Below are 14956 nucleotides of genomic sequence, written 5' to 3' on the forward strand. Positions count from 1 at the left end.
ATTTTTTTTTTTTTCAATGACTGTGTTTTGCTTTGTGTGAGTGTTTCATAATGTACTTCCAAAGAATTGATGTATAATCCTTTATAAACCCACTGTTCATTCTGAGGTTTTTTTTGAAGATATCCCATACAGTATATGTTTAAATGCAGATTTTAATTTTGTAGTTAATAAAAAATGATGTCTGCTAAATTTGTTTTTAAAAATATCCTATAACCTTTAACATAAAAGCCGATCTTGGGCAGGAAAGAATATTTCAATGAAATAAAGTAAATACTCAATTATAATGCAGAATGAATGAATTAACACTTCTCAAAAACAAACAAATTGTTTAGATTCCGTTGCAGTTTAAACGGTCATTGTGATGTCACAATGTTATGTTCTAGATTCTGTCAGTTTTGTCATAAGGCCTGAGTGTTCTCATTCTATCTTACCGAACATCTGACAAAGCAGAGACATTTGAGTTTAAACCAGCAATCCAAACACAAGGATACTGGGAGACTGAGAGAAAGGTATCTTTAAAAAAAGACATCAAGATGAGTGACAGAAGTAAATCATCCTACTTTAATGATCTCCGTCTGGAGGGAGAATTTTGCGATGCAGTCATCAAAGTTGAGGATGCAAAGTTTCAAGTCCACAAGATTATCCTCTGTAACTGCAGTGCTTACTTTAGGTGAGTGTGTTGTTCGAATCAGCTGATTCATTTTATGTCCTTAAAAAAAGATTAATTAATAGAATCAACGTTATGATCAGCTCATGATTTAAGTCTGAAGGCACAAATCAAAAGACGCCGTGATTCATGGAGTCTTTGGGATAAAATAGGTTTATCATTTAAACAAAAAAACCTGAAGGACACCTGATATTTACAACTGTTCAAGGATATTTCACCAGTTAAAAGTCAACCATTGGAGCATGTTCTCTCTTTCAACATACAGTAAAGGATATTAGTTCAGATTAAGGCTAAAATGTTTGTAAAAATTTTTTTAAATACTTCCATTATTTGAAATGTAGGATTTTGGACATGGACTTGTGCTCAGTTTATAAATGATTATTCAAGACAACTCTGTTGATCAACTGGGGCTTTAAGTTGAGGTTACAATAAAACATATAATTATCTATCTTCCACAAAAAATGGGGATATTTCTTAAAATTAAGTCATGAAGTGCCATAACATGTACACTTGGTTCAATGTGCTATGGTTTAAAGCTTTGGGTATAGTATCGAAAAGGCCCTCATTATTCATTCAGTCACATTGGATGTTTTGAATGTTCCAAAATATCTTTAACAGTGTGAACATAAAAAGTTTGACGTTGTGTCTTTAAATGATCCACAGAGCTCTGTTCCAACGCTGGTCAACCACTGACAAAAGTGTTTACGACATACGGGGCCTGTCGCCACACATCATGCAGCTCATTATTGAGTTTGCCTACACTGGCTCTGTTTCTATAACAGAGGGAAATGTGCAGGAGCTGCTGCTAGCTGCTGATCAGTTCAATGTTATGGACATCGTCAATACCTGCTGTGACTTCCTCGCAGAGCAGCTCTGCCCAGAAAACTGCATCGGTATCTGGCAGTTCACCAAGATAGCCTTCTCCTTGGAACTGCAGCACAAAGCGTACCACTACATCACTGAGCACTTCGAGGAGATAGTTGCCTGTGAGGAGTTCTTGCAACTCTCTGCAGAGGAACTAGTTGAATTCCTTGGACGAGACGACCTCAATGTGAGAAATGAAAAATCTGTGTTTGATGCTGTTACTCACTGGATTGGCCACAAACCTAAGGAACGAAGTAGACACACCAGCGTTCTCTTGTCTAAGGTAAGATCATTTTTTCCACACTTGATTGTTGGGAGATTTCGTTCTTTACATTTAGCTAGCTGTGTTCTAAAGATTGCAACAGACATCCCTGCAGTAAGACAAATTCAAGTCAACAAGATCAGTCCAATAGGTTTTAGGGATTTTTCCAAATTGTGGTTCAATCATTTAAACTTGTGTTGGTGTGGTAGATGTGTCTGGTCCTCATCCTGTTCACACTTAAGATTTTCTGAATCAAGCCAGTGCAGTCTCAACCTTTCCCTTCTCAATCAAATACGGGGCATATTTAAGCACTCTTGAGATGCTGCTTGCAGCTCAAGTTTCTTAATTGATGTTTCCTTGCTCCTTAATTCTCCCTTGCACCTGAACAAGATGTGCTAATTTTACAGGCCATCACAAAGCTCTTACTTCTCACAGAGATGTTTTCCTTGCCTCTCTCCATGCATCCCTGATGGAAGGGAGAAAGATGCAAGGAAAATATGCAATAAGGGACTGCAATGTATCCATTGTCACAAACAACAAAGATGGCTGCCGGATGTTGGAACTGGCAACCTTACTCAGTAGCCTAGTGGTTTTAACAGTATTTGTTGACTTTAACAAATGTATAGAGAATCACTCTTATGATAAAGAGATAAGTTAATTCAAACCATTATGAGATTCAGCTGTGGTCTAAACACTGAACTAAAGTCAATTAGGTTAGATTCAAAGATGTCCTGTTTTCACTGTCTAGGTCCGGCTGGCTATGATGAGTGTGGAGTACATCACGATCCATGTCCTGTCCAATGAGGTGGTGAGACATGACCTTTCGTGCCTTGAGGCTATTGAAGCCTTGTACGAAATGATCACGACCAGGCCACAACCGTCTGATCTCCTTCACCCTTTTGTCCGCCCTCGCCTGCCTCCTGTCATCCTGCTGGCACTTGGAGGCTGGAGTGGTGGTGATCCAACTAATGGCATTGAGGCGTATGATGTTCGAACGGACACTTGGATCAACTTGACAAAAAATCTGGAGCGTCCCCGAGCCTACCACGGCACTGCCTTCCTCGATGGGTATGTGTACTGTGTTGGTGGCTTTGATCGTGTGGAGCATTTCAACAGTGTGTGCCGGTTGGACCTGAGCACATACACCTGGCAAGAAGCAGCGCCAATGTACTACCGTCGCTGCTATGTCAGTGTTACTGTGCTTAACGGATACATTTATGCCCTGGGAGGCTACAATGGGCATGTTCGACTCAACACTGCTGAACGCTACAAGCCCGAGACCAACCAGTGGAGTCTTATTGCACCCATGAATGAGCAGAGGAGCGATGCCAGCTGCACTTCACTCGACAACAAGGTGGGTAAAGCAGAAAAAAAGAGGAGCTGGGACTAAAAGGGGAGTATGACAGAGACTGAAACATTGTTAATTTGTTAAGTGAACGACTTGAGTCTACTGTTACACTAGCAGCACTTTAAGGCTTTGAGTTGAGAAACTAAACTATTAGATGAGGTTGAAGTCCACAGTTAGTTGTATGGCCTTTGAAATGTTTATTTAAGTTATCCAGAGGGTAGAGAAAATGTAAATATGTAAAGAATTTATCATGTTCTGTGCAGTGAACTGTTAAGTGTTGCAAAATTGCATAAAAAAACAAGAAAGGTCAACATCAGCCGCCACTAACCCTTTGCATCTCTTCTACCCTTAACACATTCTTCACTAAATGTTTGGTCACACCTGAAATTATTTTACATAAGATCATACTGCTGTTTATTTTTGTTTTATGTCATGAGAGAGTCATTGGATAAAGTTATAGCCTTCATATTCTACACAGGTTTACATTTGTGGTGGCTTCAATGGAAACGAGTGTCTGCCAACATGTGAATGTTACATCCCTGAGACCAACCAGTGGACAGTGATCAGCCCCATGATCAGCCGGCGCAGTGGAATTGGGGTCATTGCATATGGAGGATATGTCTATGCAGTAAGTTCATATTATTACCCCCTACCTATAAATCATACCATGTGAAGAGTATTGGTCAGTGGACGTGTCCCAACATGGACATTGTAGGGATAATCACTTTGATGCCATTTTAAGAGAAACATTTAATTATTACAAGTTTATCTTCTCATGTTATAATGATATTTATGTTACTGGTGCTATCAATGGATTTCTTATAAAAACACTTACATACTCACAATGCCAACATGCCATCAACATGACTCATGCCAACAAAAGCAACAGTCATCACATCCATTCTCAAGCCTGACATTATTTGTCAAACATCATGCTAATTCATGAACATATATTGATATATTTTGGCATCACAAAGACAAGAATAGGTCATCTAAGACTCATAATCTGGACACATTGGTCAGAGACTGACCAATTGACTTACATTTTCCATTGCCAAAACTTTACTCCTGTAGGTTGGTGGCTTTGATGGCAACACCCGTCTGCGCAGCGCTGAGGCCTACAACCCTCATACCAACACCTGGCACGAAGTGGCCTCTATGTTGAATCCTCGGAGCAACTTTGGAATTGAAGTGGTTGACGACAAACTCTTTGCTGTCGGAGGCTTCAACGGCTTCACTACATCATATAACGTGGAATTCTACGACGCATCAACAAACGTGTGGTCTGAGGCAGCTGACATGGACATTTTCCGCAGTGCTGTAAGCTGCTGCGTGGTGACCGGGATTTCTAACACGGCCAAGTTAACTCTCCCTCAAAATCTGCTTTTAGACATGGAGGTTGAGTCTGTGGAGTCGGGAGAGTCCGACTAACAGGCTCGACTTCAGTCTTCAGCGCAGTCTTGACCCCTACCACCATCCACACTGGCAAGACATTAACATCAAAAAATGAAATAAAAAAATCTTTGAGCATTAACCACTGATTGAAAGAAGACTTCTTTCACTTTTCATCTTGGTTAAAAACTTGTTCGCAACATGTCCTGTGAGAAGATGATGTGTCCATTCTGCAGATGCAGGTCTTCAATCAAATTGCACTTCTCCACAAATACTGAGAGATCTTCCCATGAGGGCAGCTTTCTTGGAATGTTCTCTGATGACTCTGCCCTTCTGTCACTCCTGCAGGGCTCTATATCAGGTCAAGGTGGTCCCCAATCAGACTTTGTCCAATGTATGATGACTAACATGACCAAAAACAAAATAATTTGTAATTGATTTCTATAGAAAAATTTATAGAAAACCCATAATTTATGGATAAATATCCAAAAGTCCACACATACATGAATCTTGAACAATTTTCAACTCGCAACTGAAGTTTGTTGAAAACCCGGAGCTGATTGATAATGGTGGACAACAAAGATGACACTTGTTGCTGAAGCTGAATCTTTTTGTTTCTCAGAGAACATTTGATTTAACTTCTGAAACGTTTTATTGAAAGTCTTTCAATATATTCTTGTACTAGCTGGTTTAATGGGTTTTTCTAGTTTGCTCACTTTTAGAGAGGAGTGACCACTACGAGAAATAGGGTAGGGTTTGCCCACATAATCATGTTTAACCACTGATAATTCATATTAAATTATGTCTTCAGAGAGAGAGAGAGACATGGACAAAAAAATAACAGAGATTCTGTCTGAGGAAAAGTTGCTGCTGTTTCATGACTTTCTGTCTGATGTCAAGGACTGGATGTTCCACAATCTCCTCCAACTAAATTTGGACAAAACTGGGATTATTCAGGGGGAAGAAAAGCTTGAATGACTTCAGTCTGTCCTTCTCTGTTTTTTGCCGAATGTGCCCTCCCATCCTTCCCTCTGTTTCTCTCTTCCTCTTTCTCTTAATCTCCCTCTGTCCCTCCTCTCTGCTCTCTTTTTTGTCTTCCTCTTCATCTCACAGACAAAGCATTGGTTGCTCATTTTTTGGGCAGAGTCACCTTGAGGCAGAGAGTGCAGTGAGTTGTCTGTGTGTTTCTGTACATCTGTACTGGAGTAGATAGGAATGTGTGAATACTGGACATTTCTGCGTATTTGCTGTTCTATCACGGGAGTCAAGCACATGTTTTTCACCATATTCACTATAGGCATTACTGGAGTCTTCAGTTGGCTCAGATTTCTTGCATCTAAAAACATTTTAAAGTTTAAAGAGACCTGGAGAAAGGATGTAGTCCCTCAATTATGCATTTGGTCCCATGTCTTTTTCTGAACTAAACTAAAGTATTACAGATTTTTCTGCTTTCAAAAAAGCCTTTTCTGCTGTAAAGTCCTGCTCTATTGATACAAAAGTTCGTCTTAAATAGTTTTTATTGACAAAGTTTTTGTGGTTCATCGACTGTAGGATCCTGTATATGGCCTTAACTTTATCACTAAAACAACCCAATCAACGAGCAGACCAGTGAAGGCATGTCCATCCAAGTGACATCATGACTCAGCAGTATACATCCATACGAGCCTTATAGGCCAAGCAGAGTAGTGACACAAACTTCAGATGTTCAGTCAGTTCAACGCTGTAATGTCTAAAGATGCATAGCAAACATTTTCAATTGTGTTATCAAAACACTGCGATTTTAGGACGATTTTAACACAATTTAGACTCATTTTGTAAATATAAACACAGGGAGCTACAAGTGGGTTGAATTTGTGGCATGTTTGTAAATGTGGTTGTACTGCTGCAAACACACACGCAGTTAGAGCAGAACGAGGAGCTGATTTCCACGAATGCAGGGCTTTCTGTCCTGATTGCTCCTGCACAAATTGGCAGACAGTGGTAAAGCTCACTGGCAACAAAAGATGCGTCTGTTTGGTGTGTCTTCCCCCTCCTATCACAAAAGATATGAACAAGAGAAAGAAGAGCTGCGGGCCTCAAGCTGCCAGGGAATTATTGTTATGGTCTAACTAATGAGTTAGCTTGTGCTTGTTGGTGATGCTGAGAATGCATTTTCTTTTCTTAGATTATGGCAAAAAATGTGTGAAGACATTTGTGTCACAGTTTTATTTGGCCAGTGACAAATCAGTTCCTTCATTTTGGATCTGGCAATATGGAAATTTCAAAAGAAGGCCAATTTAATGTTTTATCCAGATTTAAATCTTCCACCTAAACATTATTTCTTAAATTTGGGCTGGGTTCATAAATAAAGTTTTCCTTTGGCTGAATAAATAAATATTGTAGGATTTTACAGAGCCCTAGTTTTGTTCTATTTTTCAACTGAATCTGATTAGCAATGAACTGAAAAGACTTGGGGGAAGCTTGAGTACAGTGAATAAAGGATAACATTAATTGCAAGTCTAAGGGCTGATGCAAACTCCAGTCACCTGCATGAAAGATGGGCATGAACTGTGCTGGAGCAACCCTGTCACAAAGATGTCAGTACTGGAAGATTCTGTAACATAGCATTTACCCAGTACATTGAATGTCTTGCAGCGACATGTGTGCATGTGTGTGTCCCCAGAAGACATGGAGAAAAGGTCTTATACAAATGCAGGCCGACAATCCCAACTGTTACACCGCCCACACACCCACGCACACACACACACATCTAGGAGGAGCCTAACATGCACAAAGCACAGAGGTTTTAAAAAAATTATTAGCTAAAGTTGCTTTGCTGATGGTCGATGTTCTAAAAGCCCTGTGCAATACAACTTTAATAGCACTGGCAACAGGGTACACACACACACGCACGCATACACACACACACACACACACACAGAGCCATTTTCTCCTTCCTTATTTGCAATGTCTGGTTTCTCTGTCTCCTCCACTTTCTGTCTCTGTTTCTCCACCGCCTGTCTGCCTGCCCAGTTGCCGAGGGCTGAAAAACAGCTCTTTGCTCATAAAACGAGTGAAAAACACACATCAAGTTATTGTGTTGTGTGAGTGACTGTCAGCCAACTGACAAACGACACCAAATTAGTGCTTCACTGACACGGTTATATCATGATATCAACGGTTCAGAGCTCTCGAGTGTGTTTGATCCTTCTGTAGTGTGTAATCTGTTAATAATGAGCCAAACATACCATATTATGTTTGCTGTATTATGCTACTGTATGTAACATGTGTGAATTTGTTCATATGTGCGTGTGGGTATATGAGGTGGAGAGAGGGAGTGTGTGTGTGTGGTCGTGTGTGTAGTGCCTGAGGGCTTTGTTCTGTACTGGTGCAATAAAAGACACATTAGAGAAAGAGAGAGATTACAGAAAAAACATTATCAACAATAAATGGTGTTCTTTTTCTCTCTCAGAGAAAAAAACAATAAATCTATGTGGGTGTGAGAAGCAACAGAGCAGAGTTTCACATGAAGCAGCAGTCGGGAAATCCTGCAAATGCAACAATTTACAGCAACATACTTTTTGGGGGGGATTTTTGGATTTTGGCTTGTTCAGACATAGACTCAAGTAAACCAAAGAAAACATGAGGGGACAGGGGCCAAAAAAACATATCAGTGGAAGTCCATGAAGAAGAGTCTGGAGGATGAAGAAAGAGGAGGAGAAGAAGGGGATGAGAGGAGGATGGTGGCTTAGAGATAAGAGAGTGGAAAAAAAGCGAGAAAGAGAGGGTTAGTGGTGTGTGTATGTATTGAGTAGAGGGTGGAATCAATTTCTCCTGTCATGCTTAACACCTGTCTAACCCTCCCAGTGTGTGTGTGTGTGTGTGTGTGTGTGTGTGTGTGTGTGTGTGTGTGTGTGTGTGTGTGTGTGTGTTTAAAAGGGGATGAACAGACAATAGTTTCCCGATTGGAAAGGATTCAATTTATACCCAATCTATCCTCTGCCTCGCTCTCGTTCTCACATACACAAGTTAAAGACAGTTCTTAACGCTCCCTCTCGACCTCCGCACGACCTCTGTCTGTTTCCTCTTACCTGTGTGTCAGTCATAAGACGTCAGAGTGACAATGCTGCGATGCTTCCGCTTTTAGTGACCGTCCTGTTCACCATCTTAGTTACATTGGAGGTTTGACTTTCCAAGCAAGTGCAGTGTGAGATATTACCGTGAGCACTGAGATGATTGCAGAGGAGTTTCTCATTAAAGTCGCAGTGACGATGAACATCACAGGCAGACGGGGAAGGCTCTTATGAAAGGATTTCGGTTCAGTTTCATTGTTTTTTTCACATTACATAAAAAGGGTTTCCAGGAACATGTTTTAAATAAAAAACGGATTAGACATTTATTCAGATGAAAAATAAAATATTTACCCAAATTGTCTGTTGTAACCATCCTCCACATTGCACTGTATCATTAAAAATGGATTCTGTCTTCATACAACTGAAAATGAGTCATTCCCAAGAACATTTTTAGAATGTTTTTCTCTGAACTAGACAGCTGGTTAGCTGCACGGCACGTGTGATCCAAATAAAATGATGCATTTGAAATGTTAAAAGATCTATTAAAAGCCTCTGGATATGGGTCTAAAGTCCTCAAAAGTGGACAACTTTTTGGTTTTAATCTGACCTGTTTTTCCATTCCTGCATATCAGTCCCCACTCTATCCCCGATTTCAACGGTCCTATCTCTCCAATAAAGGCTGTCCCCCTAAAACAACCTTCTTCTATTTTTTTTTTCTGTATTTGATGAACTTCAAGAAAATCCAGCCTTCACAAGGTCAATATTCGCTCTACATGGGCTAATAGTTTCACTTTTGGAGATTGCTGGTTCTGTCAGTGTCTCCCTCAGTTTGCATGTAAAGGTGTCCTTGGAAAGATACACAACCCAAATTGCTCTTGCAGTCTGAGCTATCGGAGTGGGAACGAGTATTAGGATGGATCTCGATGAGCATGTTAGCACTTTGCAGAGAAGCCGGCTCCCTACATGTAGGAATGAATGTGGATGGCTCACTTGTAAAGTGATACACATTTACCTTTAGACGTCTTTAAGGCTCACGATGTCCTGGTGATCGTGACATATAGAATGCAGGTTAATCTTTTGGTTTGGTCTCTTTGGCTTATCTGCTTTTGTGTCTTGAAAATCTCATCAATTATTTCTGTGAACATTGTGTCATCATAACAAATACAATTATAGAGGGAAAACCTGTGTAAAAAGTCCTACAGTATAATGTGCAAATTATCATTTTATTATAAATTAATTCAGCCTTAGTTACTTGTTGTTACTTTTACCACTGCTATTGAAGTCTACTCATATAAAACTAAACCTCATGTATATTTGTATGTGTTGCATGAAGCACATATATCTGCCTACATGTTCACAAATCTGTTAGAGACAGATATTATGGCCCGATATATAAAAAAAAGACTTAAAAGCCCAAAATAAGCTGAAATCAAATAACCTAGAGAGACAATTATCTTCCAAAGCTGCTCCCCCTGTGGTGTTACTATTGTATATGCACTGTGTGTCTAGTAGGAGAGGTGTCTGAACGATTTCCTCTCCCCCCAGCCCTAAGCAGACTTGTACCCAGGGAAAGAGTCTTCTATTCAGGCCGTCTGTGCAACAGCTTCCCCTGACAACCCAGGAGGTCAAACCACTGTCAGTCACAGTGATATGGGGAGAAAGAGGGAGAGAGAGAGAGAGAGAGAGAGAGGGAGAGTGGGGGTGAATATACAGAGGAGAGATAAGTAGAGAGAGAGAGTGAAAAGAAAGGGCACACACAGAAGGGAAGTGGTAGGAGAAGAGATGAGAATCCAAATGAATCTTCTTCACCCAACGGACAGACTGTCAAGCGTGCGTGTGTGTGTGAGTGTGTGTGTGTGTGTGTGTGTGTGTGTGTGTGTGTGTGTGCGTGTGCGTGCATCTGTGTGTGTGTCTTACCTACTAATTGAAATGCGATGAGGTGTGAAACACCCCTTTAAAAGACCTATCACCGCGTGTGAAGCTAAATGTGTGTTTGGGGGATATACGTGCACGTATCTGTGTGTGCAATGCATATCAACTCCTTTTGGCCATAGATACAATGAAATTTGTTCGAGTGTGTTGGATGGAAATGTGTGACTTCCAAGAAGGGATGTACCTGTTTGCATGCAACAAGGTAGTAGCAATTCAATTTGTGCATGAAGGCAATGTGAGAACCAAATATGTTTCATACACAGTCGAATTTGCATGTTTGTCCACATGAATATAATAATAAAGCGTGAACGCTTGGTTCTCCTGTGGTTGTCTGAGTGTGTGTGTGTGTGTGTGTGTGTGTGTGTGTGTGTGTGTGTGTGTGTGTGTGTGTGTGTGTGTGTGTGTGTGTGTGTGTGTGTGTGTGTGTGTGTGTGTGCGTGTGTGTGTGTGTGTGTAGGTAGTGTGTAGTGTGCATGCTTGTGTGACTCTCAGTGTATAATTTCATTTTGCTGTCTCAGCCTCTTGTTAAGGAGCCATTTAGAGCTCAGGTTGAGTTTCTTCAGAGCCTCCTGACACTTTCTTTCCTCCTCACTGCCTCTCCAGCTTCCACCATCTTTTCTCCATCTCTGTCTCATTATCTCCTTCTGTGTCTCTCTCTCTCTCTCTCTCTCTCTCTCTCCCTCTCTGTCTGTCTGTCTTCTTGTCCTGTCATCCTCCATTCTCTCCTTCCCTCTTCTCATAACAGGATTTAATACGCTACACAATATTGTAAATGTTAATCAGTTGGCTTTATTGTTAATGAGCAAAGCATTTAAGTTGGATACAAACACGTCCTTGAAAAGAACACTCTTCTGGCTAAATTATGCAGTATGTTAAACATAGCAGAAATAATACCAGGGCGTGCTGATTTGATGCTGCAGCCTGTTTGAATTTTTTAGCACAGTGGTCGGGAAATGTTTACTTAATTACTAAAACAGTTTTTGCTGCTTTTATTGATGATATTGAGTTGCAGCATAGTCCTCTAGAAGCAAGTACTGTTTGTGTGTGTATGAGCGCATGTTTGTGTGCTATTTTAACATTAACTTAATGCTTGCTTGGCAAATGTGAGTGCATTGTTAAAGAATGTAATTTAACTGTGTGTGAGTGAGTTTATCAGTGTCCACGTTCACCTTCATACAGTCTTTGTGTTGCAGGTGTGTGTGTGTGTGTGTGTGTGTGTGTGTGTGTGTGTGTGTGTGTGTGTGTGTGTGTGAGAGAGAGAGGAGCCCTCTATATGTTCCCTATCAGATTGGTGAACCGTGATATTACACTCTAAGCTTATATACATATTCATCCATTTGCACACACTAAAGAGTCACTTGCCCTCTAAGGCCCTATTAAAACTACACTGTGGTATTATAAGGCATAAATATCCATATTTTCAGAAACTGTATGGACATATTTTTTTATCCTAGAAGAAGACATGTCCCAAGGCTATAAGGTGCCACAGCAGTTGTATCTGCAAACTAAAACCATCTCAGATTTATTTTGTCTTTTCTTTTTTTCAATCCCCTTACATTTTTTAAGATTTTTGGTTTGGTGGTCTTTAAGTCCTGACAGAAATTGTTCAAAAAAAGGAACCAAGAAAATCCATCAGCTGTAGCCATTGTAAGCCTGTAAAAACTTTGACCAATGTCTGCAAAGTACCAATTTGATGACCCAATCCTGCCTCCCTGTCTTCCTGCTCGTTGTCTACCCCCTGCATGCACTAGCCTAAACTCAAAACATGTCACCAATGACAGAGTTTACTTAGCGCTGAATGAGATGATGTAGTTTCTACACAATGCAAGTAAGCTCCACTTCTTCGGCAACGGCGCTCGTGCATGTAAGTGAGGGGCGTGGTTTTTGAGGGCGCACAGAGGGGAGGGGGTGGGTGTAAATGGAGCACTGAAGGAATGCTACTTTCAAAATCGAAGGTTTTCGTACAAATGATTTTCTTGTGAGAGAAGGTTTGTCTCGAGTTTCCTTTAAGTAAAAAAAAATCATTTTAAAAAGATTTTAAAAGCAGGATCATTTGTTACTCTGCTTAACACTTCTGCTTTGTGATTAATCTAGTTCTTGTTTATTGTCTGTCTTTTGTTCCCTGTGTGAAACTTCTATGCTGTTGTCTGGGCCTGTACAAAAAAGAGATCCTGTGTTTCCATAAAATCTAAAGCACTTACTGTAGTTGGGCTCAAAGGACTACAGAGTAGATTTCTGTCGGAAGCAAAATCAGACTTTTACTCTATGATCCATCTATTCAACCTTACTTCTTTCTTCTTATCTGCAAAGTTTGAGGATATGTTAAGTCATCCAAAGCCTCCTCTGCTCCTTAAGAACAACAGTCACATCAATATGTCAATTTTGGGCATTTATCCAAACAGCTTAAATGTTTGTCTTTGAAAACAGCCTCAAACTGTCTTAATTTCCAAACATAGGCAAAATTAACAGACCTGTAGGTTTCACAGTTTCATGAGAGTGTGACATAATTCAGGGACGATTTGTGATGTTTCTGAAAATGTCATAAGCATGGTAGGTTCAGGTTCTTAGTTTAAATCAAGCGAAATTTGTTGGCAACTTTGTTTTTGTGAGCTCAGACAGTTTGAAAAGAAACAGAATAAAGTCCTCTGAGAAATTGTGGTTAGGATACATAAAATGTAAAAAAACAAAAACAAAGCAATACACCAAAATATCCTCAAAGGTTCTCTTCCACACCAGGCAGGCCAGACCTAGCACACAGAACGAGCCCTTACCCCACTTCTTCACACCTCAGCATGTGATGCTAGAGATGAATAAATATGAGACCAATCACTTGGGAGCTTCTGAAACCCATTTCACTGTGGGATGAGCTCTCACTTTTTAACCACAGGGGATCTTACAGGTGTGAAGCCACATCTCCAGTCAGTAATAGTAAAATCAAAGATTGCTTTGGGGACAAAATACATACTCATAAAACTGAATGAACGCATGTTTCCCAGAAAATGAAGCAATGATTTAGATCAGGCTCATCTTCAGTTTCGTGACATGCTCTTCTCAGTTCAGATTATTACTATGACAGGTCCTGGGTATGAAACAGTTTTGTTAGTGGTGCTCTGTGTGTATGTTTGAGTTTCACAGACGTTCTTCTACTTTATGAATGATTTAAAGTAAAAACTACTCAGGGACTGAGAATAAACTATTTAAACCCTTCACCTTCTGCAGGCTAGAAGGTCAGACGCCATGGGAAACAGGAATTAGCATATTTAAATGCTTTGGAGCGATAAATAAAATATCCTCTGTATGTGATATTGCTCTGTTTTTTTTCTGGCTTTGTCCTTCCTCCATCCTTCTTAAGCATACAGATGAAGTCCGTCTCATTTGAAACAGACTGAGATTTATTAAATGTAAAAATACTGTACACACATTCACACAGTTAAATGCAAAACACCTGGTAAAAATGTAGTTGCTACACATCACAATGCAATGACATATAACTTTGTACTCATTTCGGTACTGCCTTACTGGGTGTAGTATTTAAATAAAAAATGACATAAATAAATATTCAATATACTTTAAATATACTATTTTTACGATTGCTTAATTTACAGTTTAAGTAAAAAAAAAATGTTGGTGCTTTGAGCTAAATGCTAGCATACTCAAATGGACAGTAAACAAGTGGATGAGAATGTCCATAGTTTAGCAAGAATTTTGAGAAAAAAGCTATTCGTGTAGCAGGCTTGATGGTGGCCATTTTTAGTTAAAAATGTAACATTGCTTCTTTTTTTTTTTTGGCACAATCTGAATAAAACCATCCTGAGATATTTCAGCGATCTGAGTAAAGGACCTACTGTATATACTGAATGTAACATGTGTTTCTTCAGGTTTGTGCCTTACTCACTACAACAAAGGCTATTTATTTTAAGTTTGGTTTGAAAATTGAATCTCTGAAAGATGCAGTAACGTTTTGAGCAGAAGCTTCCAACATGTACTGACTGTGAAGGACAACTCTGTGTAAAAAAAATAGTTTCTCTTTATTTTATGCTTCCTCTTTGGTTTATCTTACCTTTGACGCTCCATTTGATACAGTAGATCCACACCGGTTCAGACTTAGGTAATTTAGAGTATCACACAAAGTAAAATAATGCTTGTATAGATTTCATAGAAGTTTGTAAAATACACCTTCCAAACCCCATTCACACATTGACAGTAGCTATTATGGCTAGGAAGCCTTTCTTTCAGGTCCACTGAGTGTTAGAATTAGTATCATTAGCGGACCAAAGGCAATATAAGAAAATCAATATCTTTAGTAGGAATAGGAGAAAATCAATCACCTTTTAATAGAAGGTCATTTATCTTAAGAAGTAGAGGACTGGCAGATGGTAGCCAATTGCAGTCAATGGCAACCTCTGTATGGCCAATAGTAATCCAAGAAACTGTGTGGA

General features: G+C 39.8%; 1 protein-coding gene across 1 annotated transcript; it reads left to right on the top strand.

Annotated features, from left to right (window-relative positions):
* Nucleotides 1–413: 413 nt before the first annotated feature.
* On the top strand, nucleotides 414–4675 carry LOC306838944 (kelch-like protein 10). The gene is made up of 5 exons (XM_079367373.1): nucleotides 414–670; nucleotides 1331–1814; nucleotides 2542–3147; nucleotides 3620–3769; nucleotides 4216–4675. Exons 1-5 carry the CDS (start codon nucleotides 534–536, stop codon nucleotides 4570–4572), a joined length of 1734 nt encoding a protein of 577 aa, XP_079223499.1. The 5' UTR covers nucleotides 414–533; the 3' UTR covers nucleotides 4573–4675.
* Nucleotides 4676–14956: the final 10281 nt, after the last annotated feature.

Source organism: Symphodus melops (genome assembly GCF_947650265.1).
Source record: "Symphodus melops genome assembly, chromosome: 18".
Lineage (NCBI taxonomy): Eukaryota > Metazoa > Chordata > Actinopteri > Labriformes > Labridae > Symphodus > Symphodus melops.

What these genes read in the sequence shown, in the direction of transcription:
- LOC306838944 (XM_079367373.1), top strand. Translation starts at nt 534, where the DNA reads ATGAGTGACAGAAGTAAATCATCCTACTTTAATGATCTCCGTCTGGAG. An exon ending in CCAGCGTTCTCTTGTCTAAG is followed by an intron (nt 1,815 to 2,541) that starts GTAAGATCATTT and finishes TTCACTGTCTAG; the next exon opens with GTCCGGCTGGCTATGATGAG. An exon ending in ATGGAGGATATGTCTATGCA is followed by an intron (nt 3,770 to 4,215) that starts GTAAGTTCATAT and finishes TTACTCCTGTAG; the next exon opens with GTTGGTGGCTTTGATGGCAA.